We start from the raw sequence: 23,877 nt of genomic DNA, 5'->3' as shown, positions 1-23,877 counted from the left end.
AACTAGATTTTAGGTAATGATTACAGATCCCAAGGGATACGAGGTATGCCTACTGGAATGGCTGATGACTGAACCAGAGAGAATATCTTGTACAGACCCAAAATTTGTCAAAGTGCCTAATAATAAAAGCTTCTGATGAAATGGATTTTAATAGATGGCAGATTTTGGTTAATAATTTACAGCACAACAAAGCAAAATGATAATTGTACTGTGGTACAATCAGCCTATGAACAATGCAATCAGGAACGACACAGTCACATTATATCCTTTTAAGTTAAACTAGTTATTAAACTAAAAAGACTTGTTTTTTGCTTGAGTACTCTTAATAGAAAAAAAATGAGCACTTGGCTCACGTGGCTTCATTGGTGTAAAGAATCAGAAAATTTCCACCTTACCACTGATGGACGTTATACATTAAAACAAATCAGGCTCTGCGCTATAACACTTAAGAAAGCCTCATAGTCTGTGGAATTTTTCCACTGGACTCCAGCATCAAGAAATATGTTCAGAATCTTGGGACTCAATTAGGTTACCAAAAAGTTGATACTTTGAAGTTGGACAGCTACTGGATTATTATGTCTAGCCAGAAATACAGCAAACAGCAATATCTAGCTTGGAGAGATGGTTAAAACGTTGATTGTAGATAAAATGCAAAGCGAATGTGAACTTTTCCGTGAGAAAGTACTGCAGCTACTGAGCAGCTGTTTTAAAATGTTAGAACTGCTAAAAGAAAATCAGCTTGTGTTCCATACCCTTGAGTGATTACAGGTATGTGCTGCAACATGCAATGTAAAGATTCCGTCACAGCCCACCCAAGCAGTTTTTTAATGCGTGATCAGGGAGAGGAGCTACACTGCACAAGAACAGAACAGTCTCCAGCCACAGTCATATTTTCAATCAGGAGGAACATAGGAACAGGAGTATGGCATTCAGCCCCTCGAGCCTGTTCTCCCATTCAATGAAATCATGCTGATCTGTATCCTAACTCCATCCACCTGCCTTGGCTCCCTATCCTGTAATACCCTTGGCTAGAAAAAATCTAGCGATCTCAAAATTAATAATTGAACTCGCATCGACTGCTTTTCGTGGGCGAGAGTTCCGCACTTCTACCACCCTTTGCGTGTGGAAGCGTTTCCTAACTTCTCTCCTGAATGGCCTGACTCTGATTTTAAGATTATGTCTCCATGTCCTGTAGTCAAGTTTCTTTCTATCTACCCTATCAATTCCTCTGAAAATCCTAAAAAAAAAACCCTCAATCAAATCACCCCTTAACCTTTTATATTCCAGGGAGTACATTCGCTAGTAATTCTCACCAAGCGGCAGAGCCTTTACCGACTGCTGTCACAGTCTCTTTATTTTTCCTCCCGTTTTCTTCTTTTACTCCTCCCCTGAATGCTGGGGTATAGTTCTATTGGAGTGGTAGGGAACTGGTCATCCAACTGACCATTCTTGACGTTTGAATGGAGTTGCCACCTTTTTTTTTGAGTAAACAGGAGTAAATTGATAGTCAAAAGCAAAATACTGCGGATGCTGGAAATCTGAAATAAAAACAGAAAATGCTGGAAATACTCAGCAGGTCAGGCAGCTTCTGTGGAGAGAGAAACAGAGTTTACGTTTCAGGTCGATGACCCTTTGTCAGAACAGTTCTGACGAAGGGTCACAGACCTGAAACGTTAACGCTGTTTCTCTCTCCACAGAAGCTGCCTGACCTGCTGAGTATTTCCAGCATTTTCTAAATTGATAAGACACTTGGACCTAGAAATTGGATCGTGCTCGAATGCCACACACACTGCACGCGCCTAATAAAGCCAGTGGCAGGACCAAATTGGATCTGCCGGCCTCATTAGTATAGTATCGGTGAGCTGCAGCCAACCATTGTGGCCCCGGTAGCAATGATTTAAATACATTGGAAAAATTCTATGCTTGAGAAAATGTTCCCATAAAGAACTTACATTATTAGTCACGTGTCTAGTTACCAGTTAGAAATGATTTAACTTTAACAGAGAAGCTCAATGTGACAGTGGAACAGTTGTATTTTACGGGTAAACCAGTAAATGTGGAGGCATGGCTCATCCTAAGTGCAGGTTCTGTCCAAGCACAGGTTGTGTCGACATTTCAGAGTGCAGAGGGTGGAGTCATTGTACATGGGCACTGGAATGCAGCACCATGGGAAGTGTAGTCTTTCCTGTCAGAGGCACCTTGCACCGTTGGAAAAGAAATCTTCTATAAGTATCTGCATAATAGATCAAACAGTAAATCCTACTATTCATCTCAGCGTCACTTTAAACGATTTACATGTTTTCTGCCCTCACACACCTAAATCTGCATGTGCCTTCTTGCAGCCTGCTTCTGTCACATGTCCCCATGCCCAATGAAGTTGATTAATTGGATACATGCACTGACTGCACGGAGATGTTTGCGCTGGAATGAAAACCGGACTGTATATAAAAACCTGTACTTTTACTGTCCAATATAGATGCTTTGCAAAAAGAGAAAGTTAGACAGCCTGCCTGAAACCCTCTGTGTGAGCCTGGGCCATAACTATCAATGGGTTATTTGACCATGGAGAGCTTAATCCTCTCGCCACCCAATTTCTATACGTGCAGGCTTTCTAGCAGGGTTCATGGACAGCAATCAGGAGTGAGAATCCTGGCTGATTTATATCTTTCCTCGCTGAGGAGTGCTGAGACTAACTGCAGAACTCTCACTGTCCGCTAACTCAATGCAGACCATGGATTGAAACTGGGACCTTCTTCTTCCTATCGTTTGGTTCTACCAACATGATGCACTTGTCCACTTAACCAGTAGTGGCCAGCCTTCAAAGCTCAAGAGCTGGACACAGAAATTAGATACTAACAAAAAGTCACAACTCCCCCTCTCCCTTTTCTCTTTCATTCCTTGTTCCCTTTGTCCTTCTTTCATTCTCTTTCTCCGTCTCACTCTGTTTCTCTCTCCCTCATTCTCCCACTGTTCCTAATCCCCTCACTCTCTCTAGTGTCCCTGTATAATTCGAATGGTCCCTATAGTTGAGATGATTCTACCAAATCCAAAATCCTTATTATTCCACTTTGTCTTTGCTACATGCTCACAGATATTGTCACTGTAACTATAAGTTTACCATGTAGTAAATTTTGAAACCAAGTCTGTGGTGTATGTAACCTGTTCCACCTTAAGAGAACTTAAGCCTGTTCCACCTTAAGAGATGTACTACTTTCTCTGGCTGCTGTATACGTAATACCGGTGGTGACCACACCGGTATATAAGCACTGTGTAGTAATATTGTATTCAGTATAGTCCCGACCTCCAACCAGTAAAGACCTGTTGAATTTACTCTTGTAGTCTGTGTAGTAATTATCACTATAACACACAGACTTAACAAAGTCCATAAATAAGACTTTTGATATGTTTTGTTTCAAACTATTTATTGAAATCTGTATTGTACTGTCTCATTCCATTCTCCCTCATTCCCTCTCCCTCTCATTCCTTCTCTCTCCATACCTAACTCCCATCTCATTTCCTTTATCTCATGATGCATCTCTTGTTCCCCGTCATTCCTGATCTCCCTCTCTCATTCCCTCTCTCCACCTGTCCTAACGTTTCCTCCCCAACTCTCATTTCTTCTTAATGCGTTCACTCCCCCTCTCCCTTTTCTCTTTCATTCCCTGTTCCCTTTGTCCTTCTTTCATTCCCTCTCTCTGACTCTCACTTTGTTTCTCTCCCCCTCATTCTCCCACTGTTCCCTAATCCCCTCACTCTCTCTAGTGCCCCTATATAATTCTAATGGTCCCTGTAGTTGAGATGATTCTGCCACATCCAAAATCCTTATTATTCCACTTTGTCTTTACTGTTTGATCTATTCTGATAAATATATTTGTTCACCATATTGGTGGATTATCACAGATTGAAGAAATAAACAGGGCTTATTGTATGGTATAATTGAATGTGATAACCAAGTTTCCACTCAGACTCTATGAACACACTATTTATGCAAGCAGGCAATACCTATGTTACTACAGGTATATACAAGTGCAGGTGTATTATCACATGATATATACAAGTTTTATTTTGTCTCAGTAAAACTATCGACTCTTATAATCCTGTTCTAGTAGCATGATATAAAACACCACTCCCAATATACAAGAAACCAGAGATTTGAGCACAAAATTCTAGGCTGACACTCCAGTGCAGTACTGAGGGAGTGCTGCACTGTTGAGGTGCCGTCTTTCAGATGAGACGTTAAACCGAGGCTCCATCTGCTCTCTCAGGTGGATGTAAAAGATCCTGTGGCACTATTTAGAAGAAGAGCAGGGGAGTTATCCCTGGTGTCCTGGCTAATATTTATCCCTCAATCAACATCACTATAAAACAGATTATCTGGTCATTATCACATTGCTGTTTGTGGGAGCTTACTGTCTGCAAATTGGCTGCTGCATTTCCCACGTTACAACAGTGACTACGCTTCAAAAAGTACTTCATTGGCTGTAAAGTGCTTTGGGACGTCCGGTGGTCATGAAGGGTGCTATATAAATGCAAGTCCTTCTTTCTTTCTTAATATTCTTTACAGAAAAGAATGATTGGGGAAGAAAAGATATCCCACAAAAACCCCAAGATCTAATAGGATTAAGCAACGTTTGTATCCTATTAGTTTTTTTCCTTGTAAGCAGGCTATATAAGTACAGTAATGAACAATCTCGATTATATTTTGGGGTATGTGAGATATTATTAACTCAGATTAAATCTGCATATTGCTTGGATGTCAGTTTCAACTGTTGTTGCTGCTCTGCAATGACTGGTCATAGTGTTGAATATGCATTCACTCCCAGGATTCTTTCAGCCTCTCCCTAACTAATTCAATGCCATATCTTGAGTATGTTCCCCATTTTTCCTTCCAATTTGTAAACCCTTCCATTTATCTGTATTGAATTTCATCAGCCATGGTTCTATCCCATTGCAAATGTTGCCTATTTCTACAATTCCTCAGTTGCTTAATGGACTCTATTGCCTCCTCTAGTTTAGTATCATCTGTGAATTCAACCAACTTAGACTGATTTTCTGAGTTCAAATCACTTATGTAGATCAGAAACAGTTGGTACCCCTACATCAGTTGCAATGGCCGAGTGGTTAAGGTGTTGGACTTGAAATCCAATGGGGTTTCCCTACCCAGGTTTGAACCCTGCTTGCAGCGGATTCTCTCATTATTGTAATTAATTAATTAATTCAAATAGTTTATTTTTCTGTTATATTCAAGAAGGAGTTGGATATATTTCTTAAGGCTAAAGGGATCAAGGGGTATGGGGAGAAAGCAGGGACCGGGTACTGAGTTTGGATGATCAGCCATGATCGCATTGAATGGCGGAGCAGGCTCGAGGGGCCAAATGGCCTACTCCTGCTCCTATCTTCTGTGTTTCTATCATTACTTGAGTACTTCACTCAGTACATCTCCTTAGACTGACATCACTCATCTAACTAGTACCCACTGCTTCCTCTCTTTCAGATAATTCCTTATCCACCTTTAAGTCTTATCTAAGATACCCACGACCTTAATCAACTTATGATATCCACTTTAAATATCTATATATGCACTGCACATATATATTACACACTATCAGGGTGACATTTAACTTCAGCAAAGGTACAAACAGGTTGGTAGCAGATTGGCTACCCATGACACACCCACCAGATTTCATTGACTTCAATGGAAAGGAAATTTGAGCAATGTGGATAACAGGCTGCCAATCCACTACCGCCTGTTTTGCACCCCAACCGAAGCTGAATTTCACCCCCTATGCTTCAGTACTTTGTATCACCATCTGCAAACCTTTTTCTAGTTGATGGAGCTGGAACTCCAAGTAAACACGGCAAGAAATGAGGGGATAATGAGTTAAAAGCTAACTACTCAATGATCACTTTAATGGTGTAAAAGGGAGTTGTAATGGTACAATAACAATGACAACAACTTGTATTTATGTAGCATATTTACGTAGTAAAATGTCCCAAGGCGCTTCACAGGAGAGTTATCAAACAAAATTTGACACATATTAGGACAGATGAGGTAGGTTTTAAGAAGTGTCTTAAAGGAGGAAAGAGAGGCAGAGAGGCTTAGGGAGAGAATTCCAGAGCTTAGGGCCTTGGCAGCTAAAGGCACGGCTGCCAAAGATTGAGCGATTGAAATCGGGGATGCGCAAGAGGCCAAAATTGGAAGAGTGCAGATATCTTGCAGGGTTGTAGGGCTGGAGGAGGTTACAGAGATAGGGAGGGGCGAGGCCATGGGGGGATTTGAAAACAAAGATGAGAACTTTAAAATCGAGCCTTTGCTTAACCGGGAGCCAATGTATGTCAGCCGGCACAGGGTTGATGGGTAAACGGGACTTGGTGTGAGTTAGAATACGGGCAGCAGAGTTTTGGATAAGCTCAAGTTTATGTAGAGTGGAAGATGGGAGGCCGGCCAGGAGTGCGTTGGAATAGTCAAGTCTCGAGGTAACAAAGGCATGGATGAGGGTTTCAGCAGCAAATGAGTTGATGCAGGGGCGGAGTCAGGTGATGTCATGGAGGTGGAAGTAGGCGGTCTTGGTTATGGAGTGGCTACATGATCTGAAGCTCAGGGTCAAATACGGCACCAAGGTTGCAAACAGTCTGGTTCAGCCTCAGACAGTTGCCAGGGAGAGAGGTGGAGTCGGTGGCTAGGGAACGGAGTTTGTGGCGGGGGCCGAAGAAAATGGCTTCGGTCTTCTCAATATTTAGTCGGAGGAAATTTCTGCTCAAGCAGTCTGACAGTGGAGGGGTTGAGAAGGTGGTAGTGAGATAGGGCTGGGTGTCATCAGCGTACATGTGGAACCTGACGTTGTGTTTTCAGATGATGTCATCGAGAGGCAGCATGTAAATGAGAAATAGGAGGGGACCAGAGATAGACCTTTGGGGGACACCAGAGGTAACAGTGCGGGAGCAGGAAGGCAAGCCGTTGCAGTTGATTCTCTGGCTACGACTGGATAGATAAGAATGGAACCAGGCGAGTGCAGTCCACCCAGCTGGACGACGGAGGAGAGGCGGTGGAGGAGGATGGTGCGGTCAACCCTGTCAAAGGCTGCAGACAGGTCGAGAAGGGCGAGAAGGCAAAGTTTACCACGGTCACAGTCACAAAGGATGTCATTTGTGACTTTGATGAGAGCTGTTTCGGTACAGTGGCAGGGGCGGAAACCTGATTGGAGGGACTCAAACATCCGGGAAAGATGGGGACGGATTTGGGAGGCAAGAGCACGTTCAAGGACTTGAGTGGAAAGGGAGATTGGCGATGTCAGTACACTAGCATTGGAGCTCTGACATGTTGTGCCACTGCGAGATGAGAGGTGAGTTTTCAGTTTCCAGATACCTCTCATCTATGCCATTGGGAGAAATGTCATGGTAATGCCACTCATTTCTTCACAGGGATGAGCCAGTGTAAGCCCAAGGCTGCTGTTCAGCTGTCCCTTTACCCAGTTATGGAATAGGTCAGGCTGTCTCATTTTATTTGGAGAAACAGAGCATAGTGGAATGGAAAGCAAGATAGAAAGCATAGAAAATAACAAAGAAAAAAATAAGAAAATAATTTACATTTTTGACAATTTATTTCCAAAGAACCAGTAAAAATAATATGAAACAGGAAATTACTGGAAATGGCACCAAATAGCCACTAGGAGACAGCAGAGGCAATAGAGAAAGCAGAATGAAGCAACTTCCTAAAGTCATCCTATTGTTTAAAATAGTTATTTCATGTAATTTATAGTTTATTTTAAAAATGTGGGCCTAGAAATTCGGTGGCGCCGGAAGTACTGCCCCGGATGGAGCCGCGAGTGCCAGCCAGAAATTCAGTTTCAGCGCCCCAAACGGAAAGGGGGCGCTGCTCGAGGCGCCCCGCATCCCTCTTGGGGCGCTGCAACTGAAAATCGCAGCGCAACGTGCTGCAGCGCCAGATGCTGCGGCACGGTACACTGCGGTACTGCAGGCCTTCCTCCCCTTCTTAAAGGGGAGGGGCCTGCAGCAGCGCGATCAGAGATCGCGAGTACTGGCAAAAGAGCCCGGCACCGAGGAGAAGTGCCGGGCTCTTGGGACACAGCCGGCACAACGCGGGGGGGGGGGGGGCGGCTCTGGAGGCCGGGGACGGCGGCACGAGGAGGTGCTGGCAGGCGGCCAACAAAAAAAATGGCCGCCCCGCACCTCCCCTTTAATTAGCGCCTCAACCGCTGCAGGTAGGCCCCCCTGAACCGGTCGCAAATTGCGACCGGCGTTACAGCGGGGGGCGCTACCAAATATCGTGATCGGGGCGGTAGCGGGGCACTGCGCACACCGATGACATCATCGGTGGCGGTGCAGCACTACAGGCTAACGCCGCCATTAGTGCCCCTCTAAATTTCACGGGGGGCGTGGCCAGTGGTGCTAAACCCACTAAGTGCCCTCTTTGGGCGCTAACTGGTGGCGCAGCCCACCGAATTTCTAGGCCGTGATTTAAAAAAAAATGTATTTGAAGATTTAGTGATGTTTTGGGGCTTATGGTATTTATAGGTTTGACAGGTCCTGTCAAACTTATGAATGAAGCATTCCCTGCTACCATTGGCTCTCCATGGCCCACGTGATCCCAGGGGACGCATCGAACTAACTGCGCCCCTGGGATACGCAAGCACTGCGCGCCAGCAGCTGGAGGAGGCCCAGGATCGAAATCCCACGCGGGTCCACAGCACAACGGCCGGCGCGGTAGGTATGTGCAGGTCGGGGACTTGCACCCGCGGGTAGCCCCCAACCCGAATTTCTGGGCCATTGGCTCCTCCATGATCCCACCCGGAAACTGGATGGGATCGCAGCAGAAAATGATGGAAAATGCAGGTGGTGAGGCCCACTGTTACCTCAGCGTACCGACCATGATTTCCCTCCCTTGCTCCTGCTCCTTCCCCTGCCAGGGCTGCCGCTGGCCAATCCAGCCCCACACACTGCATATAAATAGCAGTGAGGGTAGGGGGGGTGGGGGGAGTGCGGGGGGCAGGGGGCAGGGCCCATATCCCTGGAGGACTTTCCTCCCATCTTCCCCACTTATTGCCGCTAGGTAGGCAGAAGACCCTTGGAAGTGGCAGCAATGATCCTGGGTTCCCTAATGAAGTGAGAGGGTCTTGTAGCAGACTCCTCTCTCTCCAATCTGACCTCCAATAACCCCCACTGGGATTCGGTGTAGGAATGTGGGATTGTTGAGGTTTTCGTGCCATATACACACACGCCTAGCTTAAAGATCAGCGACTCTTAATGACCATCTCAGGATACGGGTAGGACATTTAGGACTGAGATGAGGAGACATTTCTTCACTCAGGGTGTGAACCTGTGGAATTCTCTACCACAGAAGGCTGTGGAGGCCAAGTTACTGAATATATTTAAGAAGGAAATAGATAGATTTCTAGACACAAACAGGTGTCAAGGGGTATGGGGAGAGAGACGGAATATGGTATTGAGATAGAGGATCAGCCATGATCATATTGAATGGTGGAGCAGGCTCAAAGGGCCGAATGGCCTACTCCTGCTCCTATTTTTCTATGTTTCTATGACCTGCTCCAGTCATGACCTTGGAGAAGACTGGCAGCCCAATCACGTCTCCAGGGTGAGGTTGCTGTCTAGATATGAAAGATCTCAGTACCTGCCATCCCTAAAAAGCTATTGTACCCAACACCTGCTTTTTTATCATTTGGTTAGCTTGATCTTGTCAGCGGACCAGCAATGCTATGAAATTGGCCTCGGCTGGGAGATGTCAGCTTGTTCAATGATTCCAGCTGCGTGTCAGAGCTTGCTCTATCTATCATCTCATTCCATTGCAATACATCGGGGAAAGAATTTCCCGGAAGTCAATTACAGACTGGTTCTTGGTAAAGTTGTCGAGATGAGATCACAATAATTCACCCTCTTCGATGAACACACTACCACACATCGATGATATCAATACACTGGTATTGAGAATGCCCACCTCATATTAAAACACGCATAATAATAAATTCATGGAGTAATTTTGAGGGTGTAATCTAATCTGACAGTTATAAACCGCATAGTATTTCCCCGTGCTTTTTACGTGGTCATCTAACCTTCTTAATTATGTGCACATAGTAACTCATCTCAGGGATCCATTATTCTAATATATAGAAAAAAAATAGGACAGGCCATGTCCCATTGGTTCAATTTACATGGGATGGTAACCACTATTGATGGGTCTTAAAAAGGGACTGGGTTTTTTTTAAGGGGGAGGAGAATGCAGGTGTAATTTTTTGCAGCCAGATTTGAGGTGGTAGCCATAAAAAAAAAACATTCTGCTCTTTCTGCTGCCCTAAACAGACAGTAACTCAGAGGAAAATCTCTCCCACGGAGTGTTATCAGGGAAGATTGCGTCACTCCTTTAAAATAAGAGGAAATTGCGTATTTTTACTGAAGAATCAAAGTGAAGGAGGACAACACCCATGATGCAGGACACCAGCAAGGGTGAAAAGAGTAGGAGAAAAGGTGAAGCAAATCAAGAAGCAGTGGCTAGGTAATGCCAAGATTCTCAAATCCTCTATTTGTATCAAGATAGCAACACTGAAGGAGGAAAAGAATTTTATAGCTTCTGAGATCCTGGCAATGAATGAGTTAGTGTGCGAGGTGGTGTGCCGTGTCTCAATTAGTTACACAAACACCAAAGAGAGACAGAGAAAATATTGCCTTTGGCTTTGTTGGGCTTTTCACATACCTGGGATCCTTTAGCTGGGAAGCACTGACAGACCGAACAATCTCTTCCTTCACAGGGACCAGTGTAGCCAATCTTACCCTGAAACAGGAAAATCGCTGGTGAGAGGCAGATAAAATGTAGAAAATATCAACAAAGCAACAGTTAATAAACATGCGCGTCTAAAGCAAGTTGTGAACGTTCTTAATCAATGGCTCATCAGAAAGGCCGCCATGGACCTGCGGGAATGGACCCTAGCAAAGCAATTCAAGAAGTGGCATCCAAGGTGATGGTGAGAATTCCGGGGCAAGGGAAGCCTAAGGATTCCTTGTGGGGCCAGGTGGAGCACTCCTGCTCCTCCTGGCTCACAAGGAAAACCTTCAAAATATAAAATTAATTTTCCGTCCCTCTTCTTACGGGAACGCTACCCCTGGCCGCTGGGATTCCCTGGCGAGCCTGGAAGCAGGTGCTGATCTCACTGCTGCAGGTAAACATGTCGTCTGGGGCTGAATGACATCATCAGACCTCGACTTTTGAATCTTAATGAGGTGCCGCCCTGCGTGGGGAGAGGGCTTCACACGCCGCCTGAAACGTGCCAATCAAAATGGCACGGTCCAGGTGTACAGCGTGGGTCTGGTGAGTGCCAAGCACCTAGATTTTAACCCCCTGCACTTCCCATGCTTGCCTTCCACGGGGTGCGGTTGGAGGCTTAAATTTGGGGCTTATGTTTGGTGTATAAGAAAACTCTGCTTGTGCTCTGGGAGCAGGGAGTTGGGTGCAAGCGACTTGGCGCTCGACTGTTCCCTGATGGGCACTGAATAGTCAGTTCAGTGTTGAGAAGGTTTGCTTTTGCTTAAAGTACTGGCATGCCTTGTTCTGTGAAGAGAATTTTAATCGATACCCCTGCAGAAGAATCTAGCTGGTCCTAATCAGGCAGAGTTGGGGTTGCTTGTGTTATTACCGCCAGCATGTTAGAGAAGAGGAAATGCTTCCACCAGCTGGTCACATACATCTAGGCACTGAAGGCCGCTTGAGTGACTGCTGGCAACATCTCCAATTAGTACTATCAGCGCAAAAGCTTAGACTGACAGGAATATATCTTTGCAATGATAATCAGCAAAATGATTACTGCTGCTGTTGCTGCTGGTCTTGCTCTTCTCAGTAACAATAATAGCACAAATATTACCAGTATCAATGCGGAGAAGGTTAAGGAGTGACCAGATAGAGATATTCACGAGTCTGAAGGGTTATGATAAGGTGACGGATTGTTTCCACTGGCCGTTAACACAGTGACAAGCCAACGGAAATTTAAGATAATCACAAAAATCAGAGAAAATAATCTATCGACAGAGGGTGATTAAATGTGCAACGATCTGTCACAAACTGTTGAAGCAGAGTTCATAAATTCTTTTAAAAGGGAATTAGTTGTTTGAAAAAGAGAAATATTAAAGGATATCTTCTTCTTCTTCTTAGGCAGTCCCTCGGAACCGAGGATTTTTAAAAAAAAATTTTATTCATTGATGGGTTGTGGGCATTGCTGGCTAGGCCTGCATTTAGTGCCCATCCCTAATTGCCCTTGAGAAGATGGTGGTGAGCCGCCTTCTTGAACCGCTGCAGTCCATATGGTGTAGGTACACCCACAATGCTGTTAGGAAGGGAGTTCCAGGATTTTGGCCCAGCGACAGTGAAGGAACGGCGATACAGGTCCAAGTCAGGATGGTGTGTGGCTTGGAGGGGAACTTGTAGGTGGTGATGTTCCCATGCGTCTGCTGCCCTTGTCCTTCTAAGTGGTAGAGGTCACGGGTTTGGAAGGTGCTGTTGAAGGAGCTTTGGCGAGTTACTGCAGTGCATCTTGTAGATGGTACACACTGCAGCCACAGTGCGCCGGTGGTGGAGGGAGTGAATGTTGAAGGTGGTGGATGGAGTGCCAATCAAGCGGGCTGCTTTATCCTGAATGGTGTCGAGCTTCTTGAGTGTTGTTGGAGCTGCATTCATCCAGTCAAGTGGAGAGTATTCCATCACACTCCTGACTTGTGCCTTGTAGATGGTGGAAAGGCTTTGGGGAGTCAGGAGGTGAGACACTCGCCACAGAATTCCCAGCCTCTGGCCTGCTCTTGTAGCCACAGTATTTATATGGCTGGTCCAGTTCAGTTTCTGATCAATGGTAACCCCCAGGATGTTGATAGTGGGGGATTCAGCGATGGTAATGCCATTGAATGTCAAGGGGAGATGGTTAGCGTCTCGCTTGTCATTGCCTGGCACTTGTGTGGTGCGAATGTTACTTGCCACTTGTCAGCCCAAGTCTGAATGTTGTCTAGGTCTTGCTGCATATGGACACGGACTGCGTCAGTATCTGACGAGTCTCGAATGGTGCTGAACAGTGTGCAATCATCAGCGAACATCCCCACTTCTGACCTTATGATGGAGGGAAGGTCATTGATGAAACAGCTGAAGATGGTTGGGCCTAGGACACTGCCCTGAGGAACTCCTGCAGTGATGTCATGTGATTGAGATGAATGACCTCCAACAACCACAGCCAACTTCCTTTGTGCTAGGTATGATTCCAACCAATGGAGAGTTTTCCCCTTGATTCCCATTGACTTCAGTTTTGCTAGGGCTCCTTGATGCCACACTCGATCAAATGCTGCCTTGATGTCAAGGGCAGTCACTCTAACCTCACCTCTTGAGTTCAGCTCTTTTGTCCATGTTTGGACCAAGGCTGTAATGAGGCCAGGAGCTGAGTGGCCCTGGCGGAACCCAAACTGGGCGTCAGTTAGCAGGTTATTGCTGAGTAAGTGCCGCTTGATAGCACTGTCGACGACACCTTCCATCACTTTGCTGATGATTGAGAGTAGACTGATGGGACGGTAATTGGCCAGGTCGGATTTGTCCTGCTTTTTGTAGACAGGACATACTTGGGCAATTTTCCACATTGCCGGGTAGATGCCAGTGTTGTAGCTGTACTGGAACAGCTTGGCTAGGGGCGCAGCTAGTTCTGGAGCACAAGTCTTCAGTAATATTGCCGGAATGTTGTCAGGGCCCATAGCGTTTGCAGTATCCAGTGTCTTCAGCCGTTTCTTGACATCACGTGGAGTGAATTGAATGGGCTGAAGACTGGCATCTGTGATGCTGGGGACCTCAGGAGGAAGCCGAGATGGATCACCCACTCGGCACTTCTGGCTGAAGATAGTTGCAAATACTTCAGCCTTGTCTTTTGCACTCACGTGCTGGGCTCCACCCTCATTAAGGATGGGGATATTTTTGGAGCCTCCTCCTCCTGTTAACGGTTTAATTGTCCACCACCACTCACGACTGGATGTGGCAGGACTGCAGAGCTTTGATTTGATCCGATGGTTGTGAGATCGCTTAGCTCTGTCTATCGCATGTTGCTTCCGTTGTTTGGCATGCAAGTAGTCCTGTGTTGTAGGATGACTTGCTTTCACATTAAAAATGAGTTCTCAGGTGACTGATGAGTCCAATGCGGGACCTACAGTCTCTGTCACAGGTGGGGCAGACGGTGGTTGAAGGGGTGGGTGGGCGGGGTGCTTGGGTTGACGTGCGCTCCTTCCACTTGGCTTCCACTTGCTCCCGGCGAAGAGACTCGAGGTGTCTGGCGCCTTCCCAGATGCTTCTCCTCCACTTTGTGCGGCCTTGGGCCAGGGATTCCCAGGGGTCGGTGGGGATGTTGCACTTTTTCAAGGAGGCATTGAGGGTGTCCTTGAAGCGTTTCCTCTGCCCACCTGGGGCTCTCTTGCCGTGCCGGAGCTCCGAGTAGAGCGCTTGTTTTGGGAGTCTCGTATCGGGCATACGGACGATGTGGCCCGTCCGTCGGAGCTGATCGAGCATGGTCAAAGCTTCAATGCTGGGGATGTTGGCCTGAGCGAGAACACTGACGTTGGTGCACCTATCCTGCCAATGGATTTGCAGGATCTTGCGGAGGCAGCGTTGGTGGTACCTCTCCAGTGCTTTGAGGTGCCTGCTGCTATGGAGAGTGAGCGGATGAATGGGTTTAGACTAGGTGTCTCATGTTGAGAATAACACCAGTGCAGACTTCATCACCAAATTGTCTGTTTCTGTGTTGTAACATTCCATGATTCCATATTACACAGTATCTCTTTTTATCATCACTTCTTGTGTATTGTCACTTCTTATTGTGGAGTTCACACACAACACCTTTTATTGCCTTATCCTCGCAATTGTCACTAGTGGTCGTGGCTCAAAAATGCTGACGGTCAAACTCCCGCCCCCCTCCCTCCCTCCACACAGGCCCCCACGGTCCACCAAGCTGGTTAGCAAGTTTTTGCAGCCTTGGACTGAAGTCAGTTTCATATACACACATACATATACATACATACATATACACATATATATATGTAAAAAAAACACCTCCCGTAACTCTCACACTCATGTTTTAGTTTCTAATCTCCACTGTGTGGCAGTGTAACTAATTGAGAAGCAAGATCCTGTAGGATCCTATAAATCATTCACAATCTCCATTGGCTCACACAATTAGCGAGCACTAGGATAGCCCGATAAGTCTAAGCAGATTTTTGAGTAAGATAAACTATTGATGTTAAAACATTTCCTGCAGCCTCCCAAATAAGATATTATCATAAAGATTTCATTATATACATACCGTAAACACATCTTAAAAAGGCTACTGCTTTCTAGTTGGGTCTTAATTTATTACATGCTCATGTGCAGCATGTAAAGAATGGTTTTAAGGTATTTATACTCTCAACCTTCAGTGTGTTAACACTCAATTTTATGAAATACATATACACGATAAACTTTAATATGTGTACACACTAGTAACCTTTCTATAATCACATTACCAGTGATTCGTGTTTCAGATGATGTGTAAGAGCAGATTTTTTATAACTCAGCTAATTGATTGGCTGATGTAGCTTCTCAGCATTTGTGATAAAGTATCTCTAGAATTTCCTGCAGTGGCACCAAGTTTGACATTTTTGTTATCTTTTCTCGGGGCAGATTTCTCAGGACTTACAATAATTAAACATTGGGGCAGCATCTAACAACTCTAACCAAAAGTCCTTTGAGCGAATAATGCCTGTTGCTGTATCAACAACAAATCCCTGACCTCTCAGATGGTAGTAACCCATCCCACTTAATGACTTCAGAGTTATCTACATTCCTATAGCTGTTGAAGAATAAGAGATGAGTTAACAACAGAAAATGCTGGAAAAACTCAGCAGGCCAGGCAGCATCCGTGATGATGAGGCGAGTTAAGATTCTTTACTCCAAATGCTCACACATTTTCTGAATTTTCAGTCACTTGTTTCTGCCTCACGATAAGGCAATTCATACTTGTGCTACAAAGACGGTGATAGTTTCACAATCCAACCGCAAAGTGACATGAATAAGTCATTCATGAAAGAAAGACTTATGAAATAATACTGAGCAGCTTACGGGTGGCGCTGTCCAGGGAGAGTATAAATACTCGGGCGCGGGCCCAGCTTGCGCAGGACATTCTTAACAGGAACTAGTGAAGGACACAACTAGACCTCCATGTTGTAAAACAGTTGGTTAAAGCTTTGTTTAATGCTTAGACCAAGTGCCTAGTAGTTTTCTTACGTCACAAAGCATCTAATATTTCCTATTGTAGCAGAGCCTACAAATTTTGGCTGTCGGGGGGAACACATAATTATGGAAGAGTTGTGCTGGGTTAGGGGCCATTTGGGGGATACCTGGTTTTCCACCTCAACGAGCTTAAGTTTGAAATTCCAACCAGGGGGAGGAGGGGCAGCTGCACCATTTTCCCACCCAACCCAGCAGCAGTTGGCTAAGTAAAGTAATAAAGGACAGTATCCGACTGAAAACAAGGGCATATAAAGTAGCCAAATCTAGTGGGAGGATAGAAGATTGGGAAGCATTTAAAAGCCAGCAAAGAATAACTAAAAGATTAATTAAGAAAGGGAAGATAGATTATGAAAGTAAACTAGCAAAAAATATAAAAACAGATAGCAAGAGTTTCTACAGTTATATAAAAAGAAAAAGGGTGGCTAAAGTGAATGTTGGTTCCTTAGAGGACGAGACCGGGAAATTAGTAGTGGGGAACATGGAGATGGCAAAAACGCTGAACAAATATTTTGTATCAGTCTTTACAGTAGAGGACACTAAAAATATCCCAACACTGGACAAACAGGGGGCTATAGGGGGGGAGGAGCTAAACACGATTAAAATCACTAAGGAGATGGTACTCGGTAAGATAATAGGACTTAAGGCGGATAAATCCCCTGGACCTGATGGCTTACATCCTAGGGTCTTGAGAGAGGTAGCGGTAGGGATTGCGGATGCATTGGTGGTAATTTTCCAAAACTCCCTGGATTCAGGAAAGGTCCCAGCAGATTGGAAAACTGCTAATGTAACGCCCTTATTTAAAAAGGGAGGTAGACAAAAGGCTGGAAACTATAGACCAGTTAGCCTAACATCTGTGGTTGGTAAAATGTTGGAGTCCATTATTAAGGAAGCAGTAACAGGACATTTGGATAAGCATAATTTAATCGGACAGAGTCAGCATGGTTTTATGAAGGGGAAGTCATGTTTGACAAATTTGCTCGAATTCTTTGAGGACGTAACAAACAGGGTGGATAAAGGGGAACCAGTGGATGTGGTGTATTTGGACTTCCAAAAGGCATTTGACAAGGTGCCACACAAAAGATTACTGCACAAGATAAAAAATCACGGGATTGGGGGTAATATACTGGCATGGGTGGAAGATTGGCTATCTAACAGAAAACAGAGAGTTGGGATAAATGGTTCATTCTCGGGTTGGCAATCAGTAACTAGTGGTGTTCCACAGGGGTCAGTGCTGGGACCCCAACTCTTTACAATCTATATTAACGATTTAGAGGAGGGGACCAAGTGCAACGTATCCAAGTTTGCCGACGATACAAAGATGGGAGGGAAAGCAGTGAGTGAGGAGGACATAAAAAACCTGCAAAAGGACATAGGCAGGCTAAGTGAGTGGGCAGAAATTTGGCAGATGGAATATAATGTTGGAAAGTGTGAGGTTATGCACTTTGGCAGAAAAAATCAGAGAGCAAGTTATTATCTAAATGGAAAGAAACTGCAAAGTGCTACAGTACAAAGGGATCTGGGGGTCCTGGTGCATGAAACACAGAATGCAGGTACAGCAGGTGATCAGGAAGGCCAATGGAATCTTGGCTTTTATTGCAAGGGGGATGGAGTATAAAAGCAGGGAAGTCTTGCTTCAGTTATACAGGGTACTGGTGAGGCCACACCTGGAATACTGCGTACAGTTTTGGTTTCCATATTTAAGAAAAGATATACTTACTCTCGAGGCAGTTCATAGAAGGTTCACTCGGTTGATTCCGGAGATGAGGGGGTTGACTTATGAGGAAGGGTTGAGTAGGTTGGGCCTCTACTCATTGTAATTCAGAAAAATGAGAGGCGATCTTATCAAAACATAGAAGATTGTGAGGGGGCTTGATCGAGTGGATACGGGGAGGATGTTTCCACTGATGGGTGAGACTAGAACTAGGGGGCATAATCTTAGAATAAGGGGCTGCCCTTTCAAAACTGAGATGAGGAGAAACTTCTTCACTCAGAGGGTAGTAAATCTATGGAATTTGCTACCCCAGAGAGCTGTGGAAGCTGCGACATTAAATAAATTTAAAACGGAGATAGACAGTTTCCTAGCTGATAAGGGAATTAGGGGTTACGGGGAACGGGCAGGGAAGTGGACGTGAGTCTAGGTTCAGATCAGCCATGATCCTATTGAATGGCGGAGCAGGCCCGAGGGGCCGTATGGCCTACTCCTGCTCCTACTTCTTATGTTATGTTATGTTAAGTGTCTGCACGCGCTTCCAGACTTCTCCAGGAAACTCCGCCTGATGCAACTTCTACTTACATCCAACGATTACCATTTCTGCTGAGTGCAGGTGTGAATTCCATTGTGTGCCGACAAGTGGCCGAAAGATGTCAGTAGATCCCATAGGATTGATGACCTTTCCAGATGGGCCTGCCTCACTATCCAAGGCGAAAACAAATATTCTCATTAGCTGTTTCTTCGGCCTGCTGCCACAAAAGATGTGGATATCATTGAGTTATGCTTCTCATAGCTCATTGTACTTGATCGGACGAGGAAACACGCATTCTTCAAGAAACCTCCCATGTTCCTCAGAGGTTTGTGTCGATTTCCAGCAGATGCATTTCCAGCATGTTCTGTTTTTATTTCAGAAGCAACTTCAAGTCAAGTTTAGAGGAATCTAAAGTGCTTCCATTGTGCTTTCCCAAGAATCATAGTGTCGAAATAGAAAATCTCCTTCCTGATTGCCTTCTCGCTAAACTTTTCAAGTCAATCCTGAACTCAATTTATCAGAATTCCTAAACCCCTTCACATCTATGCTTTCACATGGTCAAATGGCCACTAGGACGAGGTACTGGAAGCGTGCGGTCATTGTCAGAAACATACCCCAGCGTGAGCCTCCATCCTCCGAAGAGGAAGAGAAAATTGGAGAGGAAAAATGAGTGAATGCTTTTGGAATCCCTTGCGTATGGGTTTAACACTTTTTCCACAATATGGCCAGTTTATAAGCAGGAAGTAAAAACTTGTTTGGCAATTTCATAAAATGCGTAGTTAAATCTTTTTTATGCAACGAGTGGTTAGGATTTGGAATGCACTGCCTGATGGGGCGGTGGAAACAGATTCAATAGTAGCTTTCAAAAGGAGAATTGGATAAATACTTGAAGGAGAAACAATTGCAGTGATATGGGGAAAGAGCGGGGGAGTGGGACTAACTGGATTGCTCTTCGAAAGAGCCGGCACAGACTCGATGGGCCAAATGGTCTCCTTTGTGCTATTCTATGATTCTATTCTGTTAGTGATAGAGACAAACAGGGCGCGATCTTGCCAGCCCTGGCGAGGCGGGTATGGAGGCAGGACTGTCGGGAAAATGGCAGAATTTGGGAGCAGGTGCCCAACCTGCCCCCAACCCACCTCCATGCCATCTTGCCAGGAGGCGGGTAGCCGTCCCGCGCCGGGTCCCATCTCCATGGAGGCGGGAAGAGATTAAAGCCTATTAACTGCCTGTTAACAGGTAGTTAACAGGCAGAAAATAGGATTATCCCCTTTTTGCCCCCACAAGTGCAAACTTCGCGAAGGCTCTGAAACCCACCAGGTCAACGAGGCGAGTACTGGGTTGGCGGGGGTCGGGAGGTGCAAAAGTGTGGTGTGAAGGTAAGTGATGGGTGCAAGAGTGTCGAGGTGAGTATCTGAGGTAAGTGCAAAGTGTTAGTAAAAGTGTACTTACCTTTGTTTCTTCCTGCAGGCTTTAGTCAGTGTGTATGCGGAGAGTCTCGCACCTCTGCGGCAGAGATGACAGATGGCCGTTGCATTCTTCAATGCAACAACCATCTCATTTCTATAAAAGAAAGAGGTTTGATGAGGTCTTGTATTCAAGAACTCATCAAACTACAGAGAATGTCAGTGTTTGACAGCTTCACAGAGCTGTCAAACGATGACAATTCATCTGTCAAAAATTTTTGACAGATGAAATGTCACACATTGAACAAGGCCCGACCAGAGAGCTTGGACCTGGGAGAGAGCAGAGGTGCGACCGGCGGCAGTTAAAAGCGGCGGCAGCGAACGAGGCGCGACCAGCGGCAGTTAAAAGCGGCGGCAGCGAACGAGGCCCGACCAGAGAGCTTGGACCTGGGGGAGAGCAGAGGCGCGACCGGTGGCAGTTAAAAGCGGCGGCAGCGAACGAGGCCCGACCAGAGAGCTTGGACCTGGGAGAGAGCAGAGGCGCGACCGGCGGCAGTTAAAAGCAGCGGCAACGAACGAGGCCCGACCAGAGTGCTTGGACCTGGGAGAGAGCAGAGGCGCGACCGGCGGCAGTTAAAAGCGGCGGCAGCGAACGAGGCCCAACCAGAGAGCTTGGACCTGGGAGAGAGCAGAGGCGCGACCGGCGGCAGTTAAAAACAGCGGCAGCGAACGAGGCCCGACCAGAGAGCTTGGACCTGGGAGAGAGCAGAGGCGCGACCGGCAGCAGTTAAAAGCGGCGGCAGCGAACGAGGCATACCAATTCAACAGCAGAGGAGAGAGGTAAAAAGTAATCCAAGTGTGATGTCACCAGGAAGCAGGTAAGTGATTGGTTGGTGAGTATTTCTTTTGGTGAGTATTTCTTTTATTACAAGATTAAATTCTGCGGTTTATATTTTCTTGGGTCTCTGTGGTGTAGTGGGGACAGTTGGTAAGTAAGCGCCCTAGAGTATATCTTTAACTGGTGGTATTGAATTAATTTAAATTAATTAAAGGGGTAAGTCATGCCAGGAGAGCCCAGCCCCGTGTTATGCTCCTCTTGCTCTATGTGGGAATTCAGGGACGCTGCCGGTGTCCCTGATGACCACGTGTGCCAGAAATGCATCCAGCTGCAGCTACTAACGGGCCGTATTGAGGCGCTGGAGCTGCGGATGGATGGGTTGTGGAGCAGCCACGATGCTGAGAGGGTCGTGGATTACACGTATGATGAGTTGGTCACGCCACAGGGTAGGGCTGCACAGGCAGAAGGGAAATGGGTGACCACCAGGCGGAGCAGTGGAAGCAGGCAGGTAGTGCAGGAGACCCCTGTGGCCATCCCCCTTTCAAACAGGTATACCAATTTGGATACTGTTGAGGGGGATGACTCACCAGAGGAAGGCAGCAGCAGCCAACTTCCTGGCACCGGGGGTGTTGCTGCTGCTCAGGAAGGGAGGAAAAAGAGTGGGAGAGCAATAGTGGTAGGGGATTCTATCGTAAGGGGAACAGATAGACGGTTCTGTGGCCGTAGACGTGACTCCAGGATGGTTTGTTGCCTCCCTGGTGCCAGGGTCATGGATGTCACTGAACGGCTGCAGGGCATTCTGAAGGGGGAGGGTGAACAGGCAGAGGTCGTGGTTCACATTGGGACCAACGACATAGGTAGGAAGAGGGATGAGGTCCTGCAACAAGAATTTAGGGAGCTAGGTAGCAGATTAAAGAGCAGGACCTCAAAGGTTGTAATCTCTGGATTACTCCCGGTGCCATGTGCTAGTGAGTATAGGAATAGGAGGATAGAGCAGATGAATGCGTGGCTAAAGAGTTGGTGCAGGAGGGAGGGCTTTAGTTTCCTGGATCACTGGGCCTGCTTCTGGGAAAGGTGGGACTTGTACAAGTCGGACGGGTTGCACCTGAACCAGAGCGGGACAAATATCCTTGCGGGGAGGTTTGCTAGCACTGTTCGGGGGGGTTTAAACTAAAATGGCAGGGGGTTGGGAACCTGAGCAGGGAGACAGAGGAAAGGAAAACAGGGATAAAAGCAAAAGATAGGAAGGAGAAAAACAAAACAGGCAGTCAGAGAATTCAACGGTTTAAATCAAACATGGCCACAGTAAATAATAATTCTAATTGGTCTAAGAGCGTTAAAAAAACAAGCCTGAAGGCTTTGTGTCTTAATGCGAGGAGCATTTGTAATAAGGTGGATGAATTGGCTGCGCAAATAGAGGTAAACGAATACGATTTGGTTGGGATTACAGAAACGTGGCTCAAGGATGGCCAAGACTGGGAACTCAACATCCAGGGGTATTCGATATTCAGGAAAGATAGGCAAAAAGGAAAGGGAGGTGGGGTAGCATTACTGGTTAAAGAAGGGATTAATACAATTGTAATGAAGGATATTAGCTCTGATGATGTGGAATCTGTATGGGTAGAATTGAGAAATACTAAGGGGAAAAAAACATTAGTGGGAGTGGTATATAGACCTCTAAACAGTAAGGTGGAGGTTGGGGATGGCATTAAAAGGGAAATTAAAGAAGCGTGCAATAAGGGCACAGCAGTCATCATGGGTGACTTTAATCTACATATAGATTGGGCCAACCAAATTAGTAACAATACTGTGGAGGAGGAATTCCTGGAGTGTTTACGGGATGGTTTCCTGGACCAATATGTCGAGGAACCAACCAGAGATCAGGCCATCTTAGGCTGGGTATTATGTAACGAGAAAGGATTAATTAGCAATCTTGTTGTACGGGGCCCCTTGGGTCGGAGCGATCATAATATGATCGAATTCTTCATTAAGATGGAGAATGAAGTAGTTGATTCAGAGACAAGGGTCCTCAATTTAAATAAAGGAAACTACGATGGTCTGAGGAGCGAGTTGGGTAGGATTGAGTGGGGAATGGCGCTCAAAGGGTTGACGGTGGATAGGCAATGGCAAACATTCAAAGACCGAATGGATGAGCTACAGAATTTGTTCATCCCAGTTTGGCATAAAAATAAAACAAAAAAGGTGACTCAACCGTGGCTAACAAGGGAAATTAGGGATAGCATAAGATCCAAGGAGAGGACATATAAATTGTCTAGAAAAAGCAATAATCCTGAGGATTGGGAGCAGTTTAGGAGTCAATAAAGGAGGACAAAGGGATTAATTAAGAAAGGGAACATAGAATATGAGAGTAAGCTATCAGGGAACATAAAAACTGACTGTAAAAACTTTTATAGATATGTGAAGAGAAAAAGATTAGTGAAGTCAAGCGTAGGTCCCTTACAGTCAGAATCAGGGGAATTTATAATGGGAAACAAGGAAATGGCAGACCAACTAAATACATACTTTGGTTCTGTTTTCACAAAGGAGGACACAAATAACCTCCCAGAGATGCCGGGGAACATAGGGTCTGATGAAAAAGAGAGGAACTGAAAGAAATCAGTATTTGTAGGAAAATGGTGTTAGGAAAATTGATGGGACTGAAGGCCGATAAATCCACAGGGCCTGATGGTCTACATCCCAGGGTACTTAAGGAAGTGGTCTTAGAGATAGTAGATGCATTACTGGTCATCTTCCAGAACTCGATAGACTCTGGAACAGTACCCATGGATTGGAGGGTAGCTAATGTTACCCCACTATTCAAAAAAGGTGGTAGAGAAAAAGCGGGGAATTATAGACCGGTAAGCCTGACATCGGTAGTGGGGAAAATGCTAGAGTCTATTATAAAAGATGTAATAGCAGAGCACTTGGAAAGCAGTGACAGGATCGGACAAAGTCAACATGGATTTACAAAAGGTAAATCATGCTTGACTAATCTACTGGAATTTTTTGAGGATGTAACTGGTAAAATAGATAAGGGAGAACCAGTGGATGTGGTGTATTTGGACTTTCAGAAGGCTTTCAATAAGG

The 23,877-nt window shown here is 45.6% G+C and overlaps 1 protein-coding gene across 1 annotated transcript in view; it reads right to left on the bottom strand.

Annotated features, from left to right (window-relative positions):
- Positions 1-23,877, bottom strand: part of LOC147115586 (uncharacterized) — a 217,811-nt gene that overhangs the window by 149,124 nt on the left and 44,810 nt on the right. Inside the window, exon 3 of the mRNA XM_085989605.1 lies at positions 10,727-10,804. Coding sequence (XP_085845731.1) covers positions 10,727-10,804 — 78 coding nt within the window. The remainder of the gene's footprint in view (positions 1-10,726; positions 10,805-23,877) is intronic.

This window comes from Somniosus microcephalus, chromosome 6, assembly GCF_052327205.1.
Source record: "Somniosus microcephalus isolate GS21.2 chromosome 6, FLI_Smic_1.0, whole genome shotgun sequence".
Lineage (NCBI taxonomy): Eukaryota > Metazoa > Chordata > Chondrichthyes > Squaliformes > Somniosidae > Somniosus > Somniosus microcephalus.
This window is presented reverse-complemented; position numbering and strand designations above follow the sequence as displayed.